Below are 13,011 nucleotides of genomic sequence, written 5' to 3' on the forward strand. Positions count from 1 at the left end.
AATCAACAATGGAGAGGAGGATTACCACAGAGCCAGAATCCAGCCAGCTTCTCCCAGTGCTAGGAAAATGTACATTGGAAGCAGACTATGGCCCAAAGACACAATCAAGCAGCAGGACGGTTCATTAGAAAATCACGGTCCGAGGTTCAGATAACTACGCTGAAATGTTATCTCATTATCAAGTGGTCCTTTGACCTGAGTCTCATTTATATACATAGAACTATTTTTCTTCCTTTAACAGCTACATCAGCTAAAGTACCTAACATACTAAGGCTGTAGTTCCAAAATTTGTCATCAAAATGCAAGATATTAATAGATATTCTACCAAAAATAAAAGCCCAAATAAACAACTCCTTTGTTAAATAGTTTAGGGAAACAAGGCATGTTATTTACCCTTTAGCATATTCATGAATGTGAGATGTCTTATGTAAAGAAATCTATTAGACTTTTAGTCCAGTATTCACCCCACAGTTGTATACTGAGTATTTCTGGAATACCAGGACAGGGCAACATTGTACTAGAAAGTAAATGTGATACAGTAGAAAATTCCTAAATTAGACAACCAGGGTTCTTGGGTTCTGTTTCCAGCCCTGCCCCAACCTAGCTGTAAAACCTTAGATAATTCACGTAATTTTCTTTGGGCTTCAGTTTATGACTTGATTTCTTCTACCTCTAAAATTCATTTTTGTGTAAGTGATTATATCATAAAATAAACAATATAAGTTCTCAGGCAGCTTGAAACTTGAAGTCTAAGAATATGTTAAACTGTTTCTGAAAACTTATTCAAAACATTATTTGCTGCTCATTCACTAAACACGGTGGTTGTCTATGTTTTCTCCTAAAGGATATCATGTTGACAAGCATATCATAGTTTTAACGTGGATTTTAAAATATACTCCTCTTCAAAGTCACTAATTTTTTATAACTTGTCTATTCCAATCATTTGGAATTTCCTATGATTGGAAATTTCCTTTTAGAAAAAAGTTCCTAAAACAGTCTTTCATTTCTCCAGAGTATTACAAAAGAAATTAAGCAATTTAACATAAGATCGGGGTGACTAAAACTCACATTAAGAAGGATGAACACATGGCTTGTGTAGAGAACAGAAATCTCAGGACTCCCAAGAAAAGCAGCCCCGGCTAACGCACAATGTGGAGGCAGAAAGGCGCTTTCTCCTGGGCGCTGCTCTATCGTGGTACCTTAATTTCCAAGAACTGACAGTTCACCTCTACTCCTCCCAACAAAAGGTCACTATAATAGGTGGCGCACAAGTTTCTCAACACCAATGCTGGAAACTAAAAAGTGTATTTAATTCAAATATAGCAAACATAAACAGGCTTTAAAAATACAGATTCAACTCTTATCACATAACCATCTGTTGACACGCTATATGCTACAAATCCAAACTAGAAAAATACCTCTTTTGATTTTTCCTCTTTGGTAAATCTTCCAAATTTTTCTATCATTTCAGCCACAAATATAACATCCATCTTGTCAGAAAAGTTGGCTGCTTCCACGGTGTAAGCCAATAACTGTCGGGCTGTGGCCACAGCGTTAGTCAGATTGAGGGGCATCTACATTAAAAAGGCAAAATGAAGCACTTAGCAAAATGATCAACAGAATTTTGACATTTTGTCTTTGCATTTCAAAACATGGCAATGGATTCAAACTTTTTATCATTTACTCATCATGACCTTCGTAAAATGCCTTTCCCAACCTGAGGAAACTAAAATTTTAATGGAAACTAACATGAGGAAAATCTTTTTTTAACTTTTTAACCTTAAATGAAAACACATCAGGTAAACATGTAAACAGGCTGCACCATCTCTCCTGCTCTGCTTCTCCAAATTTTACACATACTCAATTCCAATTGCTTAGCAAAGCCTTTCCTGAGTATTCCAGCTGGGAGGGATCAATACCTCCCTGGAACTCCTACTGAACAGGAGTATGAACCATTTATTTAGCTCTTATCTGTATCATCATGCACTGCCAGCAATGTTTTACATCTGTTTATTTATTAAACAGGACTCAGCACCAACCACTGCAAAAAAGGGTATTGCAGGTACTAAGGTTAGTAAGAAAATGTATAACACAGAGACTATCTTCCAGCTGCTGATAATCTGGTGAGGTTTATCAAAGATGCACAGAAGCAAAGACAGGCAAAGGTACCTGAGTAGTACAAATATGACAAGGGATCACCTGTGACAAAGAGATTTTACACAAAAGGAACCCAAGAGGCGGCTTCCCAGGTGGACTTGGAGGATGGCTGGGATTCTGTCCGGTGGAAACAGATGATAAAGGCATTCAAACAAAGGCACAAAATCAGGCAGTGACTGGAAAGGAAGAGTGAGGCCACAGAGGGCCTTGAACACCAGCTGAGAAGACTAGGCCTGATCCCAAAGACAGACCAATCAACAGAAACAGAAACACCAAACCCTTATGCTTTACTACTATGTTAAAAAAAACTCTTACATATTTGGTTTGAACACTATGTTTTATTAACAACCTCAGCAAATCTGAAGACTGTCTAGTTACCTGATTAAACATATAAAGGACTCTAGTGACATCGTTTGCGTACTGGCAGCGAGAATAATCATCGTCTGCCCAAAAGCCCCCTCTGTCACATCTGCGCCAAGCCTTCCGCTCATCCTGCGGGTTTCCAGGATAGATCCCAGCGCTGTGGGTATTCCGAGTACACTGCAGATATGCAGTAATGCCCGCCAGGGTTCTGGGCCATCTAGAGAGACGGAGACAAACCAATATAAGAAAACCTACATTGATACAAGTAATAGCAGAGGAAAAATCAAGGATTAGAACGTGTCATGTATAATTATAGAGAAAAATCAAGGAGAACAAATCAAACTCCTTTAAGAATAAAAACCAAAACTATTAAAAAAAATAAGTTAACAGGAACTAAACCATTTCAAACTATCAGCCAAGTATATTTTAATACAATACCAGAATAGGATATTTTTCTAAAATAGTCTAAACATTGCTATGAACAGACAGGAATTGTACCTTATCCAGTAAAAAAAGAAAAATGGTGCCACAAACAGTTTTGCATTTCTTTTTAATTACTATTATTATATGGTAGGTTTATATAACTACTAGGTATATAGGGTCAGAATTTTGCCAATATAAACAGAATTTGGTGGGCCGGCCCCGTGGCTTAGCAGTTAAGTGCGCGCGCTCCGCTACTGGTGGCCCGGGTTTGGATCCCAGGCGCGCACCAACGCACCGCTTCTCCGGCCATGCTGTGGCCGCATCCCACATGCAGCAACTAGAAGCATGTGCAACTATGACATACAACTATCTACTGGGGCTTTGGGGGGAGGAAAAAAGGAGGAGGACTGGCAGTGGATGTTAGCTCAGAGCCGGTCTTCCTCAGCAAAAAGAGGAGGATTAGCATGGATGTTAGCTCAGGGATGATCTTCCTCACAAAAAATAAATAAATAAACAGAATTTGGCCTTTTGCAAAAGTAGAGTTAGTACACCCGCAGAGAAGAGTTACCATAGCAGGTCCACTGCTATCCTTGGAAAGTCCTGATTGCAACACTGGCCCTTCAGTGGCCTCTAGGAATTTGGGGCTTGGAGGATTCCCAAGAACAGTTAACTGATGAGGGTGGTTCACTGTGCCTCGACTGCTTGGGCAAGTAACATGGTTTATGCTGAACACCTGCTTTTTTCCTGGGAGTCTGAAATTCTGGTACTTGCTAGGCAGGTGATGCCTATATGACCAGCCCGTCCATAAGAACTTTGGGTGCTGAGTCTTCAATGGGCTTCCCCAGGCAGAAACACTGCAAAGAGGTTGCTGCCTTTTCATGGCTGGAGGAGGAGTAGGCTCTGTGCGACCCTCATGGGAGGGAGAGAGCACAAAGAGGCCTGCACGTGGATCTCTCCAGAACCCACCTGTGTCTTTTTCCCTTATGATCCAGCTATGTATCTTACTACATCACTGTAATATACCTTAGATGTGACTACAACTATATGCCAGTCCCATGAGTCCTTCTAGCAAATTTCTGCTCTTGTGGGTCGTCTTGAAGACCTACAACACAGTACACAACTGAATTTATCTGGCAGAAGCCCAAATAAATTGTATAGTCACTGTGCAAGTGACTATATAAATCAGTTGGCATGGATCATCATTAACTGGATTGGGAGAAATCTTCCATTTCTCCAAAACTGGGAATGAAAATGAATATATTTAATAAAAGTTACAGCTGACTCATAACATAGGAACCACTAAATTATAATATCATTCACACCAAAATATAATTCATTATCAAAAACTGCATAACTAGATCAAGCAACACTAACCTAAATCTCATTAATGCAATGGAAGTTTAATTGTATAATATCTTAAGGAGTGTCAAAAGATAAGTAATTCATCAATCAGTTAAATAATTAGATTTTTCTTCTATTTTTAAAAATGTAAAATACTCAAAAACTATGAGTAAAAAAAAAGAAAATCCACCATAAACAGAAAACATCATATTATGATTATTTAATAAAGATGTTGGCTATAACAAAATTAAAAAATGTTATCTATTTCACTTTGAGGTATACAATATAAGTATTATCAGTTAACAGTTAATCCACATAAAAGACTTATCCATTGGCAATAATAAATGCTGATTTCCATATACTCATGTCAAGGAGAATTGTTAAGGACAAAGACAATTCAAAAAAAAAGAGGCAGGGCCAGCCATATGGTGTGGTGGTTAAGTTCAGCACGTTCAGCTTTGGTAGCCCAGGTTCGTGGGGTGAGATCCCGGACATGGACCTAGACCACTCATCAGCCATGCTGTGGCAGCAACCCACATATAAAGTACAGGAAGATTGGCACAGATGTTAGCTCAGGGCTAATCCTCCTCAGCCAAACAAAAAAAGCTATGAAGAACTAGCTGAGTTAAAGATGTTGTTACTGCTTCTTCACCTTGGATTTGAAAGAGTAACCAAAGGATTTACTTACCTTTAAAAAACTGGGTTTACAGCCATGAGGCAGCGATAGTATCAATGACAGTGCAAACTGAGTATTCAACAACCTTTACACTGATTTAAAAAGCAAGATATTTCTCTTTGTATCAACATTAAGCTCATTATCAGAACCCTGAACATAAATATTAAATAAACAATATATTTAGAGATGTTTATTTGATAGATATTTAGAGATTTATTTACTTTGAAAGTAAAGAGTCTAAGGTAAAAGTTGTTACCGCTCACAAATTCTAAACTTTCTAGTAAAAAAAATCATAATATTTAACTCATTCTGCTTATCATAACACAGAGTCCAACACCAACAGCCTTGCAAGTTTCAGGCCACTCAACAGCTTTCATTTCCCAAAGTCTTTCTTGCTTAATTATCAGAAGAACCAAATAGGGAAGGAAAATGGGATATGTTTCTCCTAATTATGATGTCTATACTTAACTGCCAATAGTTAAAAGTGACTTAGCAATACAAAACCTCCAAAGTTTATCCATAAAAGAGCCCTTGAAAAACCAGGAAATATCATTAGCTTGTCTGAATTTTGCATTATTTTAGGGAAACATTTTGGAAATTCTACTCAAGTAATAGTTCTTAACTATTACAACAAAACCACCTGTTAAAAATGACCACTTCTGGGTCTACCTTCAGAGATTCTTAAATCAACAGATAAGAGAGAAAGTTCAGTCACCTACTTTTTTTTAAAGCTCCATAAATAATTCTGAAATCACTGTTCTAAAGGGTACTCTTCAGATAGATATTAAAGATATATATGTGTATACACATACATTTCCCAAATTATCTTACTGAGGATAGGAAACCAATTATGTGCCTTTGAGAATAAAAAGAGATTTGGGGCAAATCAGACTTTTCCAGCATTTTCCATGTCACTGACCTGAAATCACCTTTATTGTTGACTACCCTCTCGGGAGGACAGTACTGTGCAGAGCTTTCTAATACCACAATATCGACAGTTCTCGTATTGTTCCCACGTTTAGTCTGGACATGACAGCCCCAATTTCCAGTTGATCCAGCCTGAATATTAGAGATGGTTAGGGCGCTGCATGAAGAAAGATTTTAAAAAGAGAGAAAACATGGTTAGGCAAAAAGGGAGACAACGTGGGCTTCTATCATTCATTTAGCAAATATGTCTGAATGCGCATTGGGCGTCAAGCACTTGCTAAATAAAAAACAAATTTAAAAAATGATTCCTCCATTTAAGTGCCTCAGCAGCAGGTCAAGACAAACAGTTAAAAGGGTACTTAAAATACTATGGTGAGAGCTATACCAGAAGTATGAATACAGTGCAATGGTACATGAGGCCTGAGACTTCTCCTTCCAGAAAAAGGGAGGGAACACAGGACACAGCAGGGAGGGGGGACAGACAGTACAAAGGCAGAATCATGGCATCTTCTTCAGCAAAACTAATGCAGAAGTTTCCAAGTTTTACCTACCTTTTCATAGGTTCTGAGGAAAACACTCAAGCACGAAGAAAGGAAATTAATATTATGAAGTATGTAATTAAGAAAATATTTAAGGTATCATATTTTGCGGAAGAAGGGTTATACAAGAAGCAACCCATTAAGTCTCTAAAAGGATTTAGTATATTACCAATTAATACTTTAACAAAAGGAGTTTTCCATGGAATAGTATACTTCACACTTTATAAAACAGCTATACTTCTAAATAGCTATCAGTATATTCAATTTTCAATATGAAATCATAATTCTCTAATATAAAACCTATTAATTAAGGAACAAACGTCAGAACCTTCAATTAACCTTTATTCCCCCCCACACGTGACCCATTATGCTTTGCTTTTACGTAGATACAAAGGATAAGAAATAATTAGACATAAAGCATGTATCATTTTAATTAACTTACAAAATTATGACCTGAAGTTAATACACATTTTTCCAGTCTCCTAAATCTTTAATGGCTATACAACAACAAATGTTCTAATAAAGACTTTGAGGCACTATTATTCTGAACCAAAGAAAATGATTATGATCTTTACTAGTAAATTAACCAATACACTATAATAAATATATTCAAGATAAAGCAACACAAAAGAGTTTGACGTTCAATTTAAATAACCACAAAGTGTCAAACATTCTACTTTATATAACTCTATTGAACTAGGAAGAAGCGTACAAAAAATTCTGGCAATGAAAATCACTCTCTAATCCAAAGATTCCCCAACTTTCTTGTTTTACAGCATCTTCACTGACTAGAAAATTTTTTCACAGTGCCCCTAGCTCGAAATACCTACAGTGGTTCCAATTACTAAATTAAATACCAAAACAGTGTATCTATAAAGTCCTAGTAACTCAGTAGCTATTTGAAAAAATAACACACGTCACTGTGAAATAAAAGGCTTATTTCATTCTTAAACAACCACAAGTACTTCCTAATGGTTTCAATAATGATTTTCACACAGTACTTGCTTTGCACAATAGTAATCGCCAAAACCCCATTATTCTAAAGTATGGCACCAGCAAAAAGGAATGCAGCATGATCTACTGTTGACACCCTAAGGACCCGGAGCTGGTAGCTGTGTGGTGTCTGACAAACATCAAATATCACTATGCTTTCCCAAAAACTGAAAATACCCCCACAGCCCCTCTGTAAACTTACTGTGGTCTCTCAGGGCACTCAGCACACCCTTTGGGAACTATAGTCCTAATATATTTTGCAAACATTTTTTTTAGATAACTTTTTGCAATATGTTCAATGTCTAAAACCAATTATCAGAATAAAGTTTTCAGGAATCCTCAACAAAGTATTTTTGGAGATTTAAGGAGAAAGAGGCAGCTTCAATTTCATCTTCTAGGGAAACTACACACTCTGATTCTTACTAATCAAGGATCAGTCTTCATAAGAAAGATTTTCACTTCGGTCAAGTGTCCCTCTACCAACAAAAATGTTAGGCAAAGTTGCTATTCTTAGAATTAATTTTTTTGTACTGCAATAAAGAATTTAGATTAATTTAAGCATGACTTGCAGAAATAATTTTATAAAATAAATCTAGTTACTTTATAATCACAAAATTTAATAAGAGTTCTAACTTAATCAAAGCTCTTTTATTCAGGAAAGGATTCTATTATATTTTTAAAGCTTCATTGTATTATATGTGAATTGTGTCTATTCATACAATACACTGCTCAAAGTGTATAATTTGATGAGTTTTGACACATGTGCATACTTGTGAAATTATCACCACAGTAAAAATAATGTAACAATTAGAGCCTCCTCGCCGGGACTTAATATATTGTTCCTAACAATCTTGTCTCCTAATAAAGGAACTCTGCTTCTGGTAACAGGAGAGCGGCTCCTGTCAAACCACCTCCCTACAGTTAACATTTATAAACTCTGGACAAACTACAAAATGGCAATAATCTGAACACATGGAGGGTGATTCCAAAGCAGGCAGAAACCGGAGAGAAGCTGACACCAGGAAAAAGGGATTGGCATTGGGGGGTGACCAGGAAAATTTTTTTTAATGGCTTTTGCCCAAAGACAGGCGCCATTCAAATAGAAACTCACAATCTTACTGGTTAAAAACCAGGAACTCTTACTGGTTGAAATCAGAATGGAGGCTGGCTGGAAGACCAAATTTCTGCATATGAAATCCAGTCAGATCTCTAACTGACCCCTGAGCTACACACAAATAGGGCAGACACCCAGCAGACATCAGCTGCTGCTTACTACAGGAAATACAGAGCGAGGACTTGAGTTTAGCCAAGTCAACTGCTTGAAGAAACAAAATCAGCTCTCTTCCAGCCACATGCAAAAGAATGAAGGTAGACCATTATGTTTCACCATACGCAAAAATTAACTCAAAGTGGATTAAAGACTTGAATGTAGACCTGAAACCATAAAACTCCTAGAAGAAAACATAGACAGTACATTCTTTGACACAGGTCTGAGAAGGATCTTTTTAAATACCGTATCTACTCAGGCAAGGGGAACAAAAGAAAAAATAAACAAATGGGACTACATCAGACTAAAGAGCTTCTGCAAGGCAAAGGAAACCAGGAACAAAACAAAAAGACAACCCACCAACTGGGAGAAAATATTTGCAATTCACATATCCAACAAGGGGTTAATCTCCAAAATATATAAAGAACTCATACAACTCAACAACAAAAAAACAACCCAATCAAAAACTGGGCAGAGGATATGAACAGACATTTTTCCAAAGAAGATATACGGATGGGGCCGGCCCCGTAGCTTAGTGGTTAAGTGCGCACGCTCCGCTACTGGAGGCCCAGGTTCGGATCCCAGGCGCGCACCGACGCACTGCTTCTCCGGCCATGCTGAGGCTGCGTCCCACATACAGCAACTAGAAGGATGTGCTGCTATGACATACAACTATCTACTGGGGCTTTGGGGGAAAAATAAATAAATTAAAAAAATTAAAAAAATAAAAAAAAAAAGAAGATATACGGATGGCCAACAGGCACATGAAAAGATGTTCAACATCACTAATCATCAGGAAAATGCAAATCAAAACTACAATGAGATATCACCTTACAGCTATAAGAATGGCTATAATTACCAGGAGAAAAAACAATAAATGTTGGAGAGGATGTGGAGACAAGGGAACCCTCATACATTGTTGGTGGGAATGCAAACTGGTGCAGCCACTACGGAAAACAGTATGGAGATTTCTCAAAAAATTAAAAATCAAAATACTATATGACCCAGCTATTCCACTACTGGGTATTGATCCAAAGAACTTGAAATCAACAATTCGAAGAGACTTATGCAGCCCTATGTTCACTGCAGCATTATTCACAATAGCCAAGAAGTGGAAGCAACCCACGTGCCCATCAACTGATGAATGGATAAAGAAGGTGTGGTATATATATTCAATAGAATACTACTCAGCCATAAAAAAGACAAAATCGTCCCATTTGCAACAACTTGGAGGAACTTGAGGGTATTATGTTAAGTGCGATAAGCCAGACAGAGAAACACAAACACCACATGATTTCACTCATATGTGGAAGATAAACAAATACACGGACAAAGAGAACAGATTAGTGGTTACCAGAGGGGAAAGGGGTTGGGGGTGGGCATAAGGGGTAAAGGGACACATATATATACGGTGATTGACAAATAATAATGTACAACCGGGTGCCGGCCCAGTGGCATAGTGTTTAAGTTTGCGTGCTCCACTTCAGCAGCCTGGGATTCGCAGGTTCAGATCCCAGGTGAGGACCTACGCACCACTTATCAAGCTGTGCTGTGGCAGGTGTCCCATATACAAAGTAGAGGAAGATGGGCATGGATATTAGCCTAGGGCCAATCTTCCTCAGCAAAAAGAGGAGGATTGGCAATAGATGTTAGCTCAGGGCTAATCTTCCTCACCAAAAATAATAATAATAATATACAACTGAAATTTCACAATGTTATAAACTATTATGACACCAATTTTAAAAAATCAGCTCTCTTCAGGCAAATACAACAGAATTCAGAGTTAGGGGTCAAGAAACTATTTCTTCAAAGGCCAGACAGTAAATATTTTAGGTTTTGCTGGCCAAGAAGCAACGTCAAGAATATCATGTAGGTACTTATGTAACCATTTGAAATGTAACCATTTAAAAATGTAAAAACTAGGGCCAGCCTGGTGGAGTAGTGGTTAAGTGCACGCACTCGACTTTGGCAGCCCAGGGTTTGTGGGTTCGGATCCCAGATGCAGACCTACGCACCACTCCTCAAGCCATGCTGTGGCGGTATCCCATATGTAAAATAGAGGAAGATGGGCACAGATGTTAGCTCAGGGCCAATCTTCCTCAGCACAAAGAGGAAGATTGGCAACAGATGTTAGCTTATGGCCAACCTCCCTCACCAAAAAAAAAAAAAAAAAAAAAAGTAAAAACTTTTTTAGCTCATAGGCCCAGCAGGCCGGATTTGGCCATAGGCTATAATCTGCCAAGATCTCCTGTATAGCAAATCATTCACAATGTCCAGGATAGAACCCAACATTACTAGACATACAAATATTTTTAAAAAATGGGAAAATATAAACCATATTAAAAAGAAAAGTAGTCAGTGGCGATGATCCCAAGACAACCCTGCTCTTGGAATTAGCAGGCAAGGATATAAACGCATCTACTATAAATGTTAGAAGACATAAATGAAAACATGCTTCTAATAAACAGAAAGAAAATCTCAAGACAGCAACAGAAATTATAAAATAGAATATTCTACCCCTAAAGTCCCGAGACATGAGTCTCAACTCAGAGAATCTTTAGTTTCTTGGTAATTTTTTCATTGTGCTTCTATGAGTTTGCTGTGTAATACCCTAGGGCACTCCAGCAGAGAGTCTGGAACTGCAGATATACTCGTCAATATTCAAGCTGAGGGGCAGGCCCCGTGGCGTAGCGGTTAAGTGCACACGCTCCACTGCTGGCAGCCCAGGTTCGGATCCCGGCCGCGCACCTATGCACCACTTGTCAGGCCATGTTGTGGTGGTGTCCCACATAAAGTAGAGGAAGATCAGCACAGATGTTAGCTCAGGGCCAGTCTTCCTCAGCAAAAAGAGGAGGACTGGCATGGATGTTAGCTCAGGGCTGATCTTCCTCACAAAAAAAAAAAAAAAATTCAAGCTGAGTTTTATAATTGGTAGGAAAGAAATAGATTGGTATGCATCTATTTTACATAAAGAGACAGAGAGAAGGAAAGAGAAAATGCAGCACTACAGATTAAGATTTTAACAAAATAAAATATACGGTAAGCAATAATAACATATTTTCACTCTGTTTTTTATACTTTTTAAAGTTCATTCAAATTAACTATTTTGGTGCTCACATCAATCATGGGGTAGAGAGGACAAATGTTATATTCTTTTATACTAGTGGGGTGGAGAGAGGAAGTATCTTAAAATGTAGCATTCATTGTAAGACAAACTATGAAAATTAGGTGATTCCTAAAAGCGAAAATCTGAGTTTAGCAGCAGGAAGAGGTTAGAAATAAAATTTGGCACTAAAAGTTTACATTTTTGTCCTAAAGCTTTAAACAAAGTCTCCAACTTCTAAACAGTGTTGCCCTTTTATCCCACGCTTTTTTCTTCCAAAACTGGACGGAAAAGATGCCTGTTTAATTTTAGAAGATGAGTAACGATCAGGAAAAGGAAATGTCAGATGTTTGTATTTTTAAATGCAAGAAGATAAAATATTAATTCAAATTCCAACTAAACATTACAATTCTGAAACAATAAATAAAATCCAGAGAGATGATTCCTCATCTAAAAAGTTTACCTTGCAATCAACGAGCAGTTGTGAATCATGTTCTTTTCAACAAAGATACCTTGTGATTCATCAGTTTCAACTATTCGTCCATCCTGATACCATAACACTTGCATGTCCTGATCAATATATGAAGCCATGCACTGGAAGGGAAGGCTGTCTCCTTCAAACACAACTTGACGATGAGATGGAGTCATGTAGAAAGACGGTAATTCAAGGGGAGGGTCTGGAGACAATAAAACAAAGACTCAGAAAACAAATACAATACTATATTCACACTTCAGAATTAAGAGTTATAGAAATTCTAACTGAAATTTAAAAAATGGAAAAACAAATATTCCTCACTAACCAGCATTCTAATGCTAGCACCAACAAGGCTGCTACTGAGTTAAGCAGCGTCAAGATGAAAACAAAATTGAGTAAAATTAAAACAAAAAGCATTTCCTACCACTTCTAACATTTAGAGTTGTTCCTTTTTCGGTGGCATCATAAAACTATCAGATGATCACAGAAGCAATATTAAAGAACAAGCTGTAAAATGATACTTAAACCTGGTGATAAGTAAATGCTTATATATACACAACATAATTTTAATATACATTTGGGAGAGTGTATTACCTTTGATTAAACCACTGGTTTCTAGTTATAAAAGTAATGCATACTCACTGCAGAAAATTTAGAACATTTAAAGAAAAAGAGAAAGAAAACATCTCTTAAGATCCCTTATATTACAATCACTTTTAAAAAGCTGATAATATTTCCTTCCAGTCA

General features: G+C 37.4%; 1 protein-coding gene across 2 annotated transcripts in view; it reads right to left on the minus strand.

Moving 5' to 3' along the window:
- ADGRA3 (adhesion G protein-coupled receptor A3) overlaps positions 1 to 13,011 on the minus strand; it is a 122,252-nt gene that overhangs the window by 47,040 nt on the left and 62,201 nt on the right. Inside the window, exons 7-10 of one of the 2 annotated variants that reach the window (XM_058546817.1) lie at positions 12,253 to 12,466; positions 5,880 to 6,044; positions 2,536 to 2,737; positions 1,419 to 1,574 (exon numbers count right to left, since the gene is read on the minus strand). In XM_058546817.1, coding sequence (XP_058402800.1) covers positions 1,419 to 1,574; positions 2,536 to 2,737; positions 5,880 to 6,044; positions 12,253 to 12,466 — 737 coding nt within the window. The remainder of the gene's footprint in view (positions 1 to 1,418; positions 1,575 to 2,535; positions 2,738 to 5,879; positions 6,045 to 12,252; positions 12,467 to 13,011) is intronic. The other variant, XM_058546818.1, reaches the window with a different exon arrangement.

Source organism: Diceros bicornis, chromosome 8 (genome assembly GCF_020826845.1).
Source record: "Diceros bicornis minor isolate mBicDic1 chromosome 8, mDicBic1.mat.cur, whole genome shotgun sequence".
Lineage (NCBI taxonomy): Eukaryota > Metazoa > Chordata > Mammalia > Perissodactyla > Rhinocerotidae > Diceros > Diceros bicornis.